Source organism: Phaethon lepturus, unplaced genomic scaffold, assembly GCF_000687285.1.
Source record: "Phaethon lepturus isolate BGI_N335 unplaced genomic scaffold, ASM68728v1 scaffold4654, whole genome shotgun sequence".
Lineage (NCBI taxonomy): Eukaryota > Metazoa > Chordata > Aves > Phaethontiformes > Phaethontidae > Phaethon > Phaethon lepturus.
Window position 1 is genome coordinate 106,598 of NW_010536839.1, and position 20,183 is coordinate 126,780.

Consider the following 20,183-nt stretch of genomic DNA (forward strand, 5'->3'; position numbering starts at 1 on the left):
CCTAATTCAGTGTTCAACCACGTTCATAAGAATGCAGGTGGATTCATACCGGTGGATCTGATCGGGCACATTTCAGGAGCGGTGGCTGCACCAGAAGACCAGCATCGGCCGCTGTCACAGCAACACTGCATTTTGGACAAAGGCTGGGGGAGCTGGCTGCTGCAGCGCCCATTGGTCAGAGAAGAGAAGCAGTATCCAGGTCGCACATCTACCAAGAGAAAGAAATAGATACATAATAATCAGTCCAATGAGGAATGTGACTTTCACAAAAGGGAAAGGTCCCATTTTTCTTGGTTGATTACATTATCAATGACATAGCACTTGCAACATTACAACAATCAGAAAACAAAAGGCAAAAAAAAAAAATCTAGATAATATTTGGACTGCTCTGGATTCAGGTGTAAACACCTCCTGTGAGAAAGTTAAAGTGAAATATGGAACAGCAATGAATTAATGGAGGCAAAAATAGAATAGAACCGTGTATTCAGTACATAATAACACATGCTTCTGTGCCTCTCAAGAAAAATTACAGTGTCATCTCTATTAAAGATAGTACCAGGTTAATTCCATTTAAGCTTTGATTTGAAAACCACTGATGTACAGCAATAGACTCACAGCATTGCAGCTCTCAAAGCATTCATTCATTTCTCATTAGTCATGGCTTCCCCAGCTGAAGCATGTAGTGATTTGACAGGATATAGGCTTGCAGGCAAGAAAGAGCAACACAGCTTTAACTGGTGCCATCACACTGCGTATGGAGATGAACTGGCTTCCTGTCTGAAAAGGGTGAGCACGTCCCAGATTTCATACACTCAGCATTAACAACTTTGCACAGAGATCCCCCAGCTTAGAGAAGGGCGGGAAAATGTGGATGGGAGCGAAATTTAATAAATGAATAGATAAATAAATAAATAAATCTTGTGATACAATCTGAAGTGCTGAGCAATCATATCACGATATGTCACATCATGGCAAACTCAGTATAAGCTGTGGTGTGATTTGATGCCCCACGAAAAACCAGACCAAATTTGTTTCTAAAAGACATGAACATTTGCTGTCATAATGTAAAGGAAAAAGCTGCAGATAGAACCTTATAACAGCAGACATCATTCCCGAAAGAAATAGCATCTCAGCTATCCAGGGCATGGTGGATTCATATGTCTTGTAACAGTGCTTTCCAAAGTTTACTAGCTATTTTAGTGGATATAAAAAAAAGCAGGGAAGTTTCTTATTATTTTGAGGAAATTGATATATAGTGATATGTTGGGAGAGTCTGTGATGGTTCTGCCTTTTATTAGCTGGAACCCTGAACGCGGATATTACTGGCAGTACAGCTAAAAGAGTCAGTTGGCCTTTGCTTCCAAACTTTAGTTAGTTCACCCATATTATCATACAATGGGAATCTGAAACAGAGGAAAAAAATCTACTCAGTTCTATTACTATTCTCCATTTTCTCCTGGTACCCAACTAAACTGCCAAACACATACACTCCTTAACCTACCATTTAAAATATCAAATAAAGCTCTGATGCAAACTGTTCCCTGCTGCATCTGTTATAGTTTTGAAACATTTAAAAGCAGTAATGGGCAGAAGTGGAAAAGGATCTACACGGGATCTGTGCAAGCACACAATGTGCCATGAAAAGATAAAGACACAGCTAGCATCTTTGTCTACTTACAGGGGTAAGAGCTTATCCAAAAGCCACATCATTTTCAGAAAAAAACAGTAAGTTTGTGAGAAAAATGCCAAATCTCTCCATATTCCTAATCAGAAGTGAATTTTTTCCTTTCATTTTCTGTTCCAAATGGTAAAACACACTAATAAGGGCAAGAACAGCAGTAAACAACTTTTTTACTGTTTCAGTTTTTAATATTTTAAAATTTTTCACTAAAAAATACAGTATTTTGAAAAGGCAAAAAATCACCATGAAAATAACTTTCAAGAAAAATATGCCTCTCTAAAAAAAAATAAAAAGCCATTGAAAAGTAACACTGACCAAACAAATTTATACTAGCTGGAAGTATGGGATAGCTTTCTTCACAGCATTCTTCATGTACTTGAGTTGAGATGTCCTGCTCTTGTTTCTGCTCTTCAGCTCTAGGAGTTATTATCTTTGGTTTGTCTATTCTATTTTTCAAGGTTTGTAATAATGGAACTCCCAGTTCTTCCTTTGGATGTTTGACTCCAGTGCAGCTCATTTTGAGTCCCATAAGGGATACATTTCCCAGAAGCACTTCCTCATCTCTAACAGAACCAACACGTTCAGCTAACGCTTTTCGCTTAAGACAGGCATGTTGTAATTAAATCAAGATTACATGTTTTGCCCAGCTCAAATACAGATTTGGGCTCTGTCCTTGTTAATATGGCAAGTATGCAGTCTGCATATTAGACACGAATCCAAAATATCTGCAGATAATTAACAGCGCTTCCCATTTAGCACGTTTTGCCTTGGACACAAAGTCGAAATTTTAATGATGGCCTGTAGTCTGGCATATTACTTAACACAGCCTGCCGTCATTTAAATACCCAACTCTTTAGCTGAACTATTTCAGCCTACAAATACAGTGGATTAAAAAGGCTGGAAAACTGCAGGAATATAACATGTGTGTGAATGTTGGGCAGTCCTGACTGAGCAATAACTATAAAAAGCAAATGGAAGTTGTGCATCTCTAAAAATTTTTCTTATAGAGAGGTGAATCTCCTTCATAAATATGAAGTACAGGCAGCAATCAATGATTTAATGATCCACAGCCATTTAGGAGCTATTAATCCGACACAATAAAAACAACTCCCACTGGCATTTTAAGTGTACAGTATGGATCCAATCTAACAAAATGCTGTTCTTGATAATGGAAGAAATATAGTTTATTTCTCACAACCTGCAGAAATAGAATGGCACCATTCAAAATGAATCATAAGTCAAACTACTTCCAGATCTCTTGGGGAAGTTAATACCATTTAGTACTTTTGTCTGTGATGTTATTCTTTTTTTTTTAATTTTTTTCCCAAATGGTTTTCTACCAAAGGTACTAAACACAGGGTGCTCTCTTGAACTCCAGTGCTGGCACTGTGTATGAGCCTTTAAATAAACAAGCCAAAACTGAGGAAATAAACCTTTCATTTGATTCTCAAATGACAATAATTGCTCGAAATTCAGCACTGCCAGTGAAAAAAAAATTACTGCGTAAAAATGAGGGGAAAAAAAAATTAATTGAATACTTGACCAGCCTCAGAGCAGGCTGTGTGCTTCCCAGAAGCAATAAGTGCTAACACTATTCTTTCATGGCTTTGGCACTGCAGTGGCAGTCATTTAATTCACACAGTCCTTTGGTTCCTGGTCTGGCCTTTGGAAGATAGGTTCTGCTCTGCCACAATGAAAATCTGAAAGAACAGCACTGCCAAATCACCAGCATCATGAAAGCAGATACAAGTGTCCCACACCCAGCTTATCACACTACTTCCTTTAATGAAAAATATCTGCATTAAGGTCATAATACTTGGAATAAGGAAAAAAAAAAGCCGTTTGCGGTGATTACCTTCTTTCTCAAGTATATTAGCTTTTCTAAATGACTGCTGAACATAACTGAATGGACTAAATCAAAGACAAACATGAGAGCAAGAGTATCACGGAGGGGTGTTAAACAAGTTCTGCCTATTTTAAGGCAACAAATATGTCCTAACAGAAAACCTGTAGTAAGAAAAATGAGCGTGAAGGTCACAACAAAGAGGGTAAGAGGAAACATATCTTGCAAATGGAAAGCTAATTTAAGAATACATATATAGGCACATGATGTACTTCTATGTAAAAGAAGGATTTCAAGATCCAAGCTGAAATACGTTTCTGGTACACTGTTACCCATTTTATATATTCATGAATGCTCATGACACCTACTGTCTTATTAATTACAGGATTCTACTCACCTATGCACTTTAAGCCATCAGGAGCTGTATAAAACCCTGGAGGACATTTGCAGAAGTAACTGCTAACTGTGTTTGAACACTCTCCTCCATCACAAATTCCAGGAATGGTGCTGCATTCATCAATATCTTCAAGGCAAAAAGAGAAGCAGAGGCAGGTTAACTAAATTAGCTCTGGCATGAGAATAGGTATTTTATAATTAGTATTAACAATCCAATTCAGTGTGGTCTGAGACCCCTCCTAACTAATGTACGAGGGGCATAATCAGCAGTTCCGAATCAGGATCTTTTGTTAGGCATCTTATGAACACAAGTGAAACAGAACCTAAGAAAATATTGTATCTGTAAATTGCAAAATGCCAGAGAGTTTGTTTTACTGCTTAATAGAGATGGATGAAAATCTTAAACTGCAAAGGGGATTTACTAACTGTGAGTAAACTGTAACCCCTCCAGTTTGAATTCTGCACACTAGCATTAAGAAAACTGTCATAGGACCTGTAATGACCATAGCGATCAGGAGCTTAACCATTATGTCTCATGGTATCTGCAGCAGCACAGCGTCTCCTGGCACCGTACTGAGGCAACAGTTCAATACTGACTCAAAGGGAAGTGTAGCACCTACTGAATTGCCCATCCTTCTTACTGCACTTGGGTTTTTCTTGGAAATCCCCCATATAAAAGCATGGAGCAGCTAGGCACTGTTTAACTAATGCAATCTGACAGGATTATAGCTTAAAGCAGGATGACTGCAGGCAACAAAAATTACCATTCCTGGCTTTCTCCACTAAGTGAATGTTCTGAAGTTTCAACAGATTTCTAGACAGTAACTGAAATATCTACTGCAGAAGTCAGGCAATGTCCATAGTTGCCCTTAAATTTTGTCAGTGATTTTAAAATAAAAGCCCGTATCATGATTTTCTTCAGTAACAAATCTCAATCCATATACTAAATCATCATCATAGATCCAATGCAGAAAAATTTTCAAAGTTTGCAGAAAAAAACCTAACAAATACATTCTTACACCTGATCATAGCTGCACACTTGAACAGATGGAACTTGAATGGTTTCTTCCACAGCTAGGAGTTTGTTATCTACAGTCACGTAGATAACAACCTATGCCAGCCCCAACTGCTCCTTAATTACCATAAGTAGCCTGCCTGTGATGTGTAGTTACTTTCCCCCTGGTTTCCAGTGACTGTCTTAACAATGCAGCTGTATCTACTTAGCGCTGCTCTCATCTTCTAGGAACCTGGAGTCCAGCTGAGCTTAAAAACAGCTCGCCTTTTTCCATGGTACCTACAAGAAGAACCAGCAAAGCAGAGCAAAAAGGGAGGTTATTCTTTAGAGGGATCAATGACAACTGCCTGTCACAGCCATGTACAGCCACCCCGCTGCTCTCCCGACAGGGAGAACCCAGCCAGAAAAAATGGCATCACAGGACTCTATCCAACCCCTCCTCCAGAGATCTACAAACAGATAGACACATGGCTGTAATAATGATTTCACCAACCACAAAAATTTCTGAGATGAAATACTGCAACACCACCCAACACGCCAAGGCAAGGAGTGAATAATATCATAGTCATTAAAAACGATTGGAGGAATTTAAATGTAACGCCTAAATTGGAATTTGGCCCCAACAGATGGGGGAACACCCAAAGTCCCACAGGACCGTTAATGAGTGTTTTAGCAAGTAGAGAGGATCTCTGTTCTACTTCTCCTCCGAAGATAGTAATACAAAAATTCAGTAATACAAAAATCATTCCTCTTCCCCTAGGTAAAGGACCGGATGCTCTAATACTTGTGCGGCCCCTCGCCTTTGCAGGAAAGGAGTGGAGGGACTGAGGTAGCACACAGATAACCAGACCTCACAGACCAACCCATCCTAAGTGGCGCGGGGCCTTGGGCCCCCTGTGCACACATTCCTCCCCAGCATCTTTCTAGCTGTCGTGATGTGGGTTGCATTCCTTGCTTGGGTGTGTGAGAGGGGTGTGACTTTTTGTTCAGTGCTACTTCAAGGGTGTTGCCAAAGCCTCAAGTCCGAGTGCCTTGGGAACACGGCTAAGAGACTTCTGGCTTCTGCTCCAGGATTACACTCCACAGGAGCCCCAGAAGCCTGAGTGACAAAAAATGTGGAAATTGAGTTTTCGTCTAAATAGAGCCCTTAATTAACAGAGAAAAATGCAGTCGTAAATGGATCAGATTCAAGCATTTTCTGACTCAAATTCACCAACGTTTATCTTAAAGTCAGTGTTGCCACTGTTTATATAGAGTCCGACCTTTTTAGAAGCAAAATCATCACTCTTTATTTTAGGGTTGAGCCTAACCCAAACAGTATTTCACTATTTATATTAGTGCGGACATTCACATAAGCAACATCATCATTGTTAATATGCAAGTTTTATAAAGGTGAGTATACTCGATGTACTCGCAGATATAAATGTCACTCTCGGAAAAATTACTCCCCCCAGTCACCACAAAAAAGTATTTACCTCAGCGTTAATACAACTGTACAAGGAACGGTGATATGAAGCAGTGAAATGATGTAACACTTAAAACACAGTTTTCCACCAGCTATGCTAATAATGAGAACTTCGACCAACACACCTCATTTCCCATCTTGTTGCATTGTCCCACTGTACCTGATGATTTCTACCATGATCTTACTTTAATGAGGACCCACTGGAAAACCAGTACTGGTAATTCAGCAGGTAGCTCTGAGTTCTACTAAATCAGTGACCAAGGACACATTATAGCTGCCAGAGATCCTATTTGCTGGATAGAAGTTAAACCAAGCACATGATCAGATGTTAACTATTATGTATTAGAATCAGTTACAGTTAATAACTATAAAGCAAATACTTCTCTTATATTGGAGATTACAACTTAAAACTCAAAGGGATAATTTAAAAAAGCAGAATGGATATTCTGTTGTTACATGACTATGCTCTTAACTGTTGAATCACTATCCTATTTCATGGCTGCTGGTATAAAGTTGCTACTGTATAAATACCTACACAGCTTTAACTAAAATTACTTTGGTACATACAGTACAAAGATGTACCAAAAGTAAGTCTCCATCTGCTGAGGTTCAAAAATTTACACGTGTGGAACTGAAGAAAGGAACTTCATCCTATCTTTGCAGCCAGGCAATGACGTGAAAGGGATTTCACAAGATGGGGCAGGAAATTTGTGGCAAGATTTGGGAACGAACCAAGCTATCCCAGGTTCTTGGGTTCAGTCGCTCGACTATTACCAAGTGCAGGCTCTGAAGGTGGTGGTGGTTTGGGTTTTTTTGTCCTTTGTTTGGGTTTTTTTGTTTGTTTCTTTTTAATATGATTCAGCAATCAAAAAATACCATAGGAATGATTATACAATGCAGCCTATGCAAGCCTATAGTTCTCAGTTTTTGACGTACTAACATTTAACAAAACACAGGTTCAGGTTCAGTCTTTCCTATTCACCATGTTCTTAGTACCTCGTCCACAGAAGGAAACACTTGCAATGTTCTACCCTAAAGTTGGGTTACTTTCTGCCAAAACAATTGGCAGGCAATATAAAAACCATGCTGTGTACAAACTCTTCTGAAATTGCTTTCCCTAACTGGCAATTAAATTATAAAGTTTTGCTTGAAATAGGGAATTTTCTTTTGAAGGGGTAAGTCATAATTCTTCCAAAATGATTTAAAAAATTTGAGTGCTTCCTTAAAGGCACCTGCTGCAGGACAGGGTGGTGCACGCACACTTTATTGTCACAGTCACACACCTTTATGATATTGAAAGTTGGCGCTTCAAAATCACTAACCACTTATGAAACTTGTCTGCTCAAATTAACTTAATTTTTGTCCAATGACTGAAAGGAGAATCAGTTGTAAGAGTTTAAAAATTATCTGGACTTCACAGTAAAGACGATGAATAAAAACTGTGCAAATGACACATTTTAGTATTATGTTCCCTATTTATCCAAAATTCTCTTAAAGCAAAGGAGAGATCTATGCCTGATTCTCATATTATATAGAGAAAAATACTATCAAATCATAGTTAAAAATCAGCAAGATTCCATAATCACACACTGCAAATTTCCACACTAATATCTAGCACCTGTTGTACTTAAAATAGGACAGCTAATAAGGACAGGTAAAATGTTTGTCCTCCTTTAACACCTGCAACTGTAAGGAGTAGTTTAGAGCATAGTCCTGCAGTCTTCACTCATCACTGTCGAGCTCCCACTAATGTTAAACACAGTTTACCTGAGGAGGTGGGAATGTGTTGAACCTTCCAGTCATACACACTTCTCAGTTAAAATATCCACACAGAGATATGTGCCTCAAGTATTTCTAAAGCAACATATCGGTTAAAAAGTATTTTTAGTTTTAATGTTTAATTTGTTTCAGATGTACCTTTAAGTCTGTAAAATGTTACATGAGTAAAAGGTTAGAAAAAGCTGCAGGGCCAATATTTAAGATTGTCTGGTTTAGAAGGAGAAAGGACCATCGTTCATATTTGTTGTGAAGAATGCTATTTGCATATTCAAGGCAAAAGAGACTAGAAAGTTTGTTACAAACTTCTAAACAAAGTTGGCCCCAAAAAGGAGAACCTCCCCCCCGCCTTTACTTTCAGAAGAAAGTTCTAAAAGTTCTTACCGTCGCATTTTTGTGTCACTTCATTAAACTTGTGTCCAGCTGGGCATTTGCACTCAAAAGATCCAACAGTATTAATGCAATTTCCCCCTTGACAGATCCCAGGGATGGCTTGGCATTCATCCACATCTATCATGTAAAAAAGGAAGAAACATCCACTTTTAATTCATTTCTCAAGAACAGCCATAATCATTTGTCTACACAGAAATTAAAGTAAATATGCCTAAATCCATCCTTCACCCATCATAATATTATGATACTTGCTTGCAAAGACAGACACTAATTTTGTAATTACTCTATGCAAAGTATGATTAAGTACAGTAATCTAAATATTTTCTGCAAGAAATCACATGGTTATTATTGTTACAGAAATTAAACATCTAACTGCTATTGCTTTGTTTTTCCAAAACATCTGGGGAATTGTGTGCAGAGAACACAGCCCGCTAAAACCCAGGTTCCTTTAAAGTATCTGAAGCTGGACACCGAAAATCACTTGCCCCTTTGAAAATCTTGGCAACTCCACAGGGTGCATAGCCCACCAGCGCAGAGACGCAGGAGCCACGGAGGAGCAGTGTGCAACATGCATGGAGAGGGCCTCACAGAGAGGCATGGGGATCTGCATAGTCATTATTGATGGAAATAATTAACTTGTCACTCCAGTAAGATCAGCACCAATGACCTTATGCTACGGTTAGGATTTGAGTCAAAGAGTTTCATAGCCATGATTAATGTCCCAGGAGGAATTATTAATGACCTACTTAGACATTCATAAATTTGGAAGTTTTTTTCCCTTTATTTCCCTCTCTTTGCTTTTAATTTTTTCACTCAGGAAAATGCAAAAACAAAGATAATACCACAGGCTAACTAGGGAGCTCAAGACAAACATTTTCAAGAGGCCCCAGTTTTTGGCCTCACAGCTACTTTTGCCCAACAACATGTGTGTCGTCACTTAGCTGCAGAAGTGTTGCTACGTCTTAGTAACGGCTACAGAAAAGAGACTAAAGGAGGAGTGGCATCGCAGTAGGAGACAGTGGAGGTCTGGCTCACAGTCTCCAGGGGCTGCCCTGTGTCTGCTGCTCCCTGTCCTTCAGGAGCCAACAGAGCACACGCCACTCTCCAACCCAAATGCCCGCGCTTCCCCCATTTCTCCAAGGAGTACCAACTGCTGCTGGTAAAACCCAATTTCTTGAATTCTTGGGCTTCACGCTAGGATCGGTTTCAACACAGGGACACAAGCTAAAGGAGATGACGCCTTCAAATCTCCGTTTATAAATCCCAGAGAGCCAGCTGTAATGTGTCTTGTAGTCTGAAAAGCAAAGTATTATGTCTGTACAAAAGGCCAAGAGGCAATTTCCCTGGGAGCCACAAGAAGGAAGCTTCAGGAACGCCAAGGGGCATATCTGTACCACATCGCAGAGCATTATGTAAAGATCCCCGGGCTGACCGAACGGGGTCGGGGGTGCAGCAGCAGAGCCAGAGCAGTGCTGTGCCTGAGCTAGCCGCTATGCTGGGAGGCACGCAGAACGGGCACAGCCTCAGCACCCTCGACACAGCCACATTGCTGCTGAGACACGAGCTACAGCGATATGCTGTGCTTTAAAAACAGTAATCAGCCAGACTTCATGGCACTGTACTGACTTTAAAAAAAAAAAAAAATTAAAAAACAGAAGTCATGTTCCTGAGTCACGATGTCTGTTTCAAAATCCCACCTTTTGGCTTTCGCTTTCCTCCTTTATATCTTTAAAAATCTCAGCTGTGATATTAATTTAACTTTCGGCCAGACAGACAAAGTCAAACTGTGGGCAGCGATATTCTATTTACTTTTTAAAGTAAACTTGCCCTCTCCTCCGTTTTATTTTTTCTGACTTCTCCACACAATAATAATGGTTCCTTTTTCTCTTCAGAGAACCTGGATTTTATTTAACCTGCTTTCCTTTATTTAGATTGAATATGGATGTGAAATCCCTGAAATGTCTCAGGTCTGAATGGGTGTTATCTGATTTCAAAAGGACTGGATTTAGTACAATTGCATGAAAAATAAAGCTAATATGTGGTTCCACAGCAGATCTGTTGAAATTATGAACACATTACAAGAGAAGGGAAAACTGGAAAGTACAAGTCAAACATACAGGGCCAAAACTGTGTTGGCACTGCATACAGATTAGCATAAATGTAGCTGCATGCTAAGAAATGTGCAGTAAGCAGAAGTAGCCTTACTCCGAACTGCACAAACCGATTAGAGAGGTCCCTGCAGCTTTTCCGTGACACAAACAAGAGGGATATAACTAGGTGTGACATGAGTTCAGGGGTGTGGGCCACATATTTATGCACATAATATTTCTGAAGTGACCAGAACCTTGGTTCACAGATTTCTGCACAGTTTAGTTCTGACCTTTACAGCGAGAGGGGCAACAGAATGGCTGAGGTCAAAATATGTGCACATTGTGTGGCATACACAATCATGCTCATCTCGAAGTTCATCGTGCCTGTCTGCAGGGACCAGCCAGGACTTGGCCTGTGACAGAGGATATCTACATTTTTAATGCAATGGAATGCCTTCAAGTCCTTCATAGGAATTTCATGATTAAATAAAATTACTCATCGATTTATAACTTTTATATGCCCTATTCTCAAAAATATTGTAACTTATTAGAAAATGTTAGACAGATTGAAATAAGCTAGCCCCAAAGATACAGTCCTGGGAATGTATAATCCACATCAGTTTAATACATAGCTGCCCCTGTTAACTTTCTCCTGTTTCCTGCCAGACATCCAGACAATAAAAGAATTTATACAGCTGGAAGTATTAGAATAAAAGCCAAAAGCAGTGTAAGGACTTTCTATGGTAAAGGCATGCTCTGAAAGAAGTAAGCAACATCTGGGTGGATTTTACAATTTGAAACAAATGCAAATGCATTTCCAAAATTGTATAAAATACATAATAGGGCATTTCAAATGGCACGACATGCACTTTTTTCCAGGTCGAAGCAGTATAGCTCAAGAGATAAGACACCCAAGATGAATCCAAAATCAACAAATTTTAGCGAAAAAGTCCCACACCGGATAAATGGAACAGTATTGCCACAGATTCATTTTTGCATGTTTTGAGTGCTTTTTGAAACAGAATAAATTCCTCCATGGAATGACTGAGTTGTACACTCAGAAAAACACCATTACAGAACGAAGAGAAAGGGCTGCTGGCAGTGAGAAATTCATTAAGATGCTGGCTGCTCTCACATGACCCAAGTTACTAATGTACTCACTTGAACATCAGGCACTCACTGAATCATGAAGTAATGCATCTGACAATGTTTTTCCATTCTTCACACATATAGCTGAGAATGGCTTAGGACAGGTTATTCACAGCAGTGTAACTCAATTAAGATTAATCCACTAACAATTTCAGCAGCTTTTCGGGGAAGCTTTGCTCCTAACTTACCTTGACAGGCCCCAGTTCGAATGTTTGGAATGAAGCCTCGGCGGCAGGGATGCGGCTGGGCAGGACACATTTCACAGGGGTGGCCCCATGCTCTCCCAACTGTTGCACAGCAAAGGGTTTTTGTGCAGACTATTCCACTGAGCTGTCCCTGGCACATCTGGTTGGTTATCAAAGTGAAGCAAGGGCCAGTCCTGTAATCTGCACCGAAGACAGGAAACCTAATTAGCATCACAATAAAAATGCACAACAAAACTGGTAATAAAGCAAAACAACAGCACATTTAGGTGTCGTCTGCACATAAATTGCCCACCAACCCAACAACTTTACTTAGCAGCGTTCTGCAGAGGATTTTTCTCAAGTTTTCTTTTCATTCAAATCCAGTGAAAATAAGCAGCTCTATAAACACGTTGTGACTATTTTACCAGGAGTATTATATATCTAAGATTCTGCAGGTCCCCTTTGCTGCATGGTTTAATCTTTAGGAATATGCTTTGGGAGGCCTTTTCATCAGATAGTTTTAAATATTCAGTGCATTAATTAAACTAATATTGATAAAAGAGTTAGGATATGTTTATTTCCACAAGTGTTGCTCTCAAACGAGTCTCAAGGGAAGAGAATACAGCAGGAAGTTTTTTGAGGACAGTTTTCACTGTTATTCAGGCATTGCTGTACCAGATATGCGGGTAAGCTTTGCCTACAGCTGAATGGAGGGCATGTGGAACACATCTGCTATGACTTGTTTATGGTAGGACAGGCCACTTAGCCAACAGTCAGAATTAAGCTAAGATGTTAATAAAACACTAGTAGGCTCTATTTTGTTCTTTTCTCCAAGGGCAACAACCAAACAGTGGTACTGCCAACTCCTGCTGTCTCCTGTACATCCGGGGTGCACACTCCGGTTAATTCTTCACAAGTGACCCTAAAGTGTTTTTCTCTTATGGTGCACCAGGACAGAGTCCAGCATCCTGTAAACATAGCCAGCAAATTATGAACCTGATGTTTATCTGTACTGAAATAGTTACCAGGTGCCTCAGCCAAGGTCACTAAGTAATCCGCTCTGCCTTATAGTCATGATATTACAAATTCCTCCAATTTTCATGCCGCTTTCAAACATTCTTAACAATAATGTTTCCACTAAACCATTGATAAAAAGTGCTAAATAGGACAGAAGTAAGAACAGATGCTTTTCCCATCTGACCCATCTCCCCACATCAGGTGCACCTTGAAACCTATCATTTAACTAATCTTCATTTCAGGCCAGGGATGCTGTGTCCATATGCTATAATTCTGCTGATTGATCAAGCCACTCTCTGCTGTAATAAATAAAATGGCCTACAGAAGTCCTGTTACCTATATAATACTGCTATATGGTTACTATTATCTTTAACATGATCTTCTCAGAAAGGATATCAAGTTAGATCGAAGAGACCTAAGAGAGCTATCTTCCTTACCGTATGCAAACCCCGCAATATTAAAACTCCTAATATTAAAACAATAGACGACAATTTCTTTAGAAACACCACAGTTTTGTGTCAGCAACAGGAAATCTCCAGTGTACCTCCTCACAATGAAATCCCTCATTGTAGATTGTCCCTACGCTGTTTATATATAGACAGTTTAAAAAGGAGTAATTTTGTTCTCTGTCGCAGCGGGAACCACGTGTCAGACAGCAGTGAATAACCCATCTTGTATTTTATGGTAGACTATGAATGGATCAGCATTTACAATTGTTTGCTTTCAAGCTATAAATGACTTAGCAGTGGCTAATACGACTTAGAAATATGGTGAACCCAATGAAGTTAACTTTATAATCGTGCAAATCTTTCCACAAGGTTTCAGTAACAATAAGTAGGTCAAATATGCGCTCAAAACCAAGCAAATCCAGCTCCTATTTGTTATTATCCAAGTTTGTAGCACTTTGGTATGGACAATTATAGACTTTACTTTCACCTAATCTTTCGCCTTCATACATTTTATTCTTAATACTCAGTTTTCTGCTGAGTACAGCTTTCCTTCTATTTTCTCAAATACAATCTTTCAGCTTTTCACAAGTAAGATTTTCTTTTGCATACTTAATGGAAAATTCTAAAGGTCAGAAAATGCATAAGAAAAAGATCATTTAGATGTACACACCAACCTGTGGCCACAGAGAAATCCACACTTCAAGTCCAGTTTTTTTATGCAGAGGCTTAATAAAAAAAGCCCTAAAATTAAAGCATTCTTAATAGTGAGTTTAAGATTTTTTGATACGTTACAAGATGAAGGCCTACGAGAAGGAAATGGGTTTCCACTAACATGATAGCAAAACAAAAAGAGAATGGTATCACACATAAAGAGATTTCCTCGAGTTACACCATTGTCCTTGAAGGTGTTTTGTTTTATGAATTACGCTGATTTCACAAGATGCAGCAAACCCTAGGGTCTATGCTACAAGGCACTGACTTGGGATATGAGCTTAAAACACCGATCTTTATTTTGTAAAAACAAGATTTCCTTATACATTCGTGTCATTTGCGATTACTCAAACACAAGGTTCCAAGCGATCAGGAGTCGAAAAGAGAGAAAAGGGGAAAATATACCCAGAAAAGTTATTACACAGTTTGTTTGGGTTTTTTCCCCAGAGGTAATTTCACTTTAACTGAAGAATGTTGAGACTTGAAATTATTTTAGTAAAATGACTTTTTAAAGATATGCAACTGATAATTCAAATGCATTTCTAATGCAAATTTCAGCACGTGGAAGCAGCCTTCAGTAAGGCATTAGTCGCGGTCATCTAACAACTTTATCTGCTTCTTCACATATTTTTTAGCTATCTTGATGAGGAATAATTCCACAGGGAGCCTCAGACGACTGAGAAGATGGCAGAAACCATAAGATCACATTAAGTTCGTATATTGTCAAAAAGAGCAATGAGGCTTGTTTACACCACGCAAGAATCCAGCTTATTAAGTCTGCAGAGAAGAATCAAGCAGCAGTTTGACCTAGAGCTCATTCCTGTTTCAGCCACAATCATCAAATAATTTTAGTTATCTTCTCAAAAGATCCTTTATGTTCCTAAAAGCACCAGAGAGGCTGCTGAAATATGTAGTACTGGCAGGCTTTGATCAAAACCAAGCACAGCAATAAATAATGGCAATTGTTCCAAGTAATGCTGGACAGCACCAAAGAGACTCCGAGCACCACGGTAACGCAAGTCTTTTGCCACAAGATACATATCTTAAGTCCTCAATGCATGTTAACCTCGTTTTGTTTTCAAGCACAATGTAGTTTTTAACATAAAAATACAGTTTAAAAATTTTTTGAACTAATGGAACCCAGATTAAACAATTATGCTAGTGCAAGGATGCTGGATGAAATTCTGGTCACTCTTTCCTCCAAGATTCATTCCTTATACATCTTCTGTAAAGAGCTCTTGATGTTTCAAATTAACAGCCTGATTTTGCAGACTGATAACCACCTGTTAGGGAGGCTGACACACTCCTCCACCCCCGGTAAAATAAATGGAAACTGAATGGGTGCAGAGATCAAAGGATGGGACCCTAGCAAGCCAGTGTTTACCTTATCATGATCAAGATTCCGTTACTGAAAACGAGAAAATGCCATCTCTTGCCATGATAAAGAAATGGGCAATGATAAAATGAGTGCTGTTTTTCCAGTTGTCAGCACACAGCATGCACAGCTCACACAGTACCTGGTGCTGCACGCTGGCCGAGCAGCAAACCCAGAACATTGCTTAGAGAAAGCAAGCATTCCTCCTAGCTGTTAGCACTTCACATGCGTAAATTCTGCATGAACCCCCAAATCCAGCCAAGACTGCTGTGTAACTGAAACCACCCTCAGCAACGCAAACTGGCAACTTTCCCTTTCTTTAGTACAGGGGAAAAAGGGAGAGAAAGGAATATTCCATTATTATAGAAATAATGAAAGAAAGGTCAGAAAGGGCTCTAAGGCAAGTGAAGTACCTTAAAGCTGATCTTTATTACAACTTACTTTCCTGCCTAGCAGCATTTTTGTTTCTGCTGTTTGGGTGGTTGGTTGGTTACTTTTTTTTTACCAGCTGGGGATAAAAGAGGAACACTGGAAGCGAGACTGCACAAGGCAGAAACACAGTCTTGTGTCTGCAAAGCCTCGTCAGTGCTCCTCACGTGTAACCCACTACATTTGATAGCCCATGCTTGGCCAGCCATCAGAAAAGAGAATCACAACCGGTTGTACCTGAGAATGCTCTTTTGGAAACTGATCTCACACAGCCAAAGAATAACGCTAGCTAAAAGGCTGGTGGTCTGAGTTTCAAGTAGCAGAATCCTTTCAACATGGTACATGACTTGGGGCAAATTTCAACTCTTTTTTCTCTAGCATCCAAAATGTGTATTTCTAATGGAAAAAAAAAAAAAGAATTTTATAGCAATTCTGTTGTTCAATGGCATTCTTGAAGTACAAACAGGAATTTTAAATGGTAAGAGAACTAGTAACTGTGCAGTTACAAGCAGAGGAAAATACTCGGTAAATTAAAATGCATCACTCTGCAGTCGGATGCGGGAACAGTATGGGAAATCAAGCTTCCATCTTTCCCTGGCCTGGAATGGCAGGTGCTGAGAATGCTATATATAAGAAAAGATATCACATCTCTCTTACAGAGGGGGAAAATCTACCTTGAACACAACTTTCAGAAAAAGTAGGATTAGGATTAGAAAAACAGATGATGGGATTTCCAAAGGAGTTTCCAAAAATGTCTAGTGGCTAGACACTTATATATGGGTAAAATTAATGGCGGAGAAGGGAACTCTGGACGTATCAACTCAAATGTCAACAGTAAGAATGATACGAGAATGCATCAAGCCAATTATGTTTCTGGAACAGGGATAAAGACAGTGTTTTAAAAAAATTAGCTTTCACTGAGCCATGAATGAAAAATCTTAAATGCGTCCTAAAAATACACACATACAATCATATTTACATAAGCTGATTCAGGTCTGCTTGCACAAACAAAACTATCACTTTTCCTGAGTTTACAAACAAGGAATGGAAGAAATGTCTATCAGATATTCTGATCTAAAATCTGAAATAAATGGTGACACAATGGCAGTATGGATAAAGTAAGAAACGCCAACTCTTAAAATTTTAATTCTTTGAGAAAGCCATGTTTCTTAACAGGATTGGAAACCATACAATACCTCTCACTATACAACTATACTGTTAACGGAAAAACACAGCTTCCATCATTCTGTTTTGCTTCAATGAAACATTCACTTCAATGTATACTTCAATGATTTTACTCTCTTCAGAGAAGGTAGAAATACATTTCAAGATGATGAAGAAAAACAGCATGTGCCTCATTTCAGGAGGCAGGATCTGCTGTGCCTGAAATGAGAATTTTTGCAATGAAATTCCAAGAATTACAGAGAGTATCAGAACTGACACAGGAGCATGGCATGACCAAGCTGACTGTAGCAGTAAGCACCACCATAGCACAGGGAGTTACAGAACACAAAGGTTTAGCATTTGAGGCTCAATTTCCAAATGGCCTTTAAAGTGATTCCATGTATTTTCAGACATACTAAAATCTCCTGATAAGCACAGAGAGAACAAACAACATGCTTTACACACATACCCCTCTCAAAAGATTAACACAAACCTGTGTGTGTCACTATACCAGAGAAATAGGGAAGGGCAATGTGTCATCCTAACGCAATTTTCACGTGCAAAATGTCCCTTTCAGTTGTGTGTAGGCTATCATGAAATCATGTTTTGCATACAGGACTTTGTGGCTTTTTCAGTGCTGGTCAGAAAAGTGAATGACCATGCTCAGGAATCCATGGGATAGCTATTATTTACCTCCACCTTTCCTAATAGGGGACATGTCACACAACTTGCTTCACAGACTGAATCAAGACCAGACACACAACACAACATTCCCAAGTTAGCTCAATACACTGACTTCCAACCATTTAAAAAGTCAGACACAGTAATTCTCCATCCACAGGTAACACTGAAATGCCAGTTGATAAATGCATCCAATCACAACACTCTTTTTTCCATATGGGCCATTTCTTTAAATAATTACTCACTGTTAAGCACTCTCTGTCCTCTCCTCCCCCCAGCCAGACACCATTACTCACCCCAGGCAGATCCCCATGTGTCATCATTGGAAAGTACATGGCAAAGATATCAGAGGGTGTTCAGAAAGAAAGAAAACAAAACTTTGTAAATATTTTAAAACGTATTTCCTACGATGTCTAACACTTCTTACCAATGAGGTTTGGTAGGTTTAGCTGTGGTATGTGAAGAAATTACGATCATGCCACTTTCTGTCTGCTCCCTTCTAGTGCCAGAGATGGCTTCACATATTATCAAGATCCTTTCCCAGCTGCTTCAGCACACAGTACAGCACAGAGCTCAAATTGCTGAGATTTAACACTGGCTAGGGCTAAGATGTCACTGGAACTGGGGACTCGGAGTGAAACTATTCAGGCACTGTTTCTGGCATGGGTACAAATCTGGCAGCAGCAATGTCTCAAAATACCACAGCTGTGCTGCGGACAGATCACAGCTCCAAGCTGCCTCTCATTATTTTAAAAAGAGTAAAAAATATCCATGGAAGCATATCTAACACTTGCAATAAATAACTTGCACTGGTATCATAACTCTTTATTCTGTATCAGTCAGCCACAAAAGTTAGTTACTGCCTCACTGCCTCCAGCCCCAGGAACATTATCCTCTAATTCATGATTCTGATGACCCCATTTCTGCATGTCTTCCCCACCTTTGCTTGTTGCAAATTGTTCTCATATATTGACTTGTTGGCACACTTCAGCCTAAATTTATTTTCCATTCCGTAAGCTGCTTCACAAATCCATTTCAGCACAGATGATCTGTTTAACATGTCTATCTAGCAAGTATCATCTAGTCTTCCTAGGATAGTGGTTAAAGAACAGGACTTTTAAATAAGAGCTTACTAACCATGTGAGACTAATATTATCAGTTACATTTGATGTACAGAACAATTCAGGCTGATCACTTTCAAAAGTATTTTGGCAATCCATTCAAGAACAAATAATACAACTATTTTCATGCCAATTTTGTTCTTGCAACTGACCCAGTTCTCGCAGTCTGTAACTGAAAAGTAATAACATAACAGCAATAAAATAAAAAAATAATGTTTAAAAAATTATTATAGAATCGGAGTGATTTGTTGCACACATTTTAATCCAACACGCAGACTAAGCATTTCACCAAAATCAAGGCTTTAGCTCTGTTGTTCCCAATTATGTGCGGCAGCAGTCCAAATACAGAAAATTGTTACCACATTTTATTCTTTTCCATGATGAAGAAAACAGTAAGCAATGCAGCTAAATGCAGAATAACTTCTCATTTCTGAATAATCAGTTACCTGACAAACTCTAACCCACCCTACTTTTCTGCATAAGCTACAAAGGAACATTTCTTTGCAGATTTTAATTTTTCCAATTTCTTTCACAGGGTAGCAACAATGAAATAAAATTCTGAGTTGATTTCCATCTCTCTTTTTGCAAAAAAGTAACTAACTTTGGTGACATATTTATTGTCAAGACCAGATGATCATTAAGGAGAATGGATTCAATTGAAGAACTCTGGAAGTTTCACTTAAAAAGAACAAGTTGGCTGAAGTTTATTACTACTTTTTAAAGGAGTTCTTAAGAAGTGCCACGTTATAGAAACTCTTAACATACCACAAAGTATTAACTATTAAATAGCAAGGTAAAGACAAAGCTAGTAGACAAGCTCTGTGTATTTCTTCTCTTTGGCTCCAGAAGACACTGACTATAAAATAACTGAGACTATCCAAAAGTAGTGCAAACTGTGTAAGAAAAATAGATCCTAATGACTTACAGTATATTAAACAGACCAACATCCAAAGAGAAAATGCTTTCAGACAATCCAACACACAGGATTTAAAGAGATAGTGCTCACATTTAAAAAGGAGAGGGAGTGGTACAATAAATTAGAAATAACCTTTTTTTTTTCTAAAATATAAATGTTTCTCTGCAGTGTCATGAAACACAAGACAACTGCAGAGCACTGGAATGAAAGTCAGTCCAGAACTGAAAAAGGGTTATAAATAAAAAGGGGAGGTGAGAGGAAGGAAGGAAGCCAATTCCCCTGCTCCAGCTAAGTGAAATACAGTGAATAAACATACAGCAGGCATGG

The 20,183-nt window shown here is 39.0% G+C and overlaps 1 protein-coding gene across 1 annotated transcript in view; it reads right to left on the reverse strand.

The window, feature by feature from the left end:
* FBN1 (fibrillin 1) overlaps nucleotides 1-20,183 on the reverse strand; it is a 142,735-nt gene that overhangs the window by 88,543 nt on the left and 34,009 nt on the right. The window contains exons 5-8 of the mRNA XM_010286279.1: nucleotides 11,997-12,194; nucleotides 8,561-8,686; nucleotides 3,922-4,047; nucleotides 50-208 (exon numbers count right to left, since the gene is read on the reverse strand). Coding sequence (XP_010284581.1) covers nucleotides 50-208; nucleotides 3,922-4,047; nucleotides 8,561-8,686; nucleotides 11,997-12,194 — 609 coding nt within the window. The remainder of the gene's footprint in view (nucleotides 1-49; nucleotides 209-3,921; nucleotides 4,048-8,560; nucleotides 8,687-11,996; nucleotides 12,195-20,183) is intronic.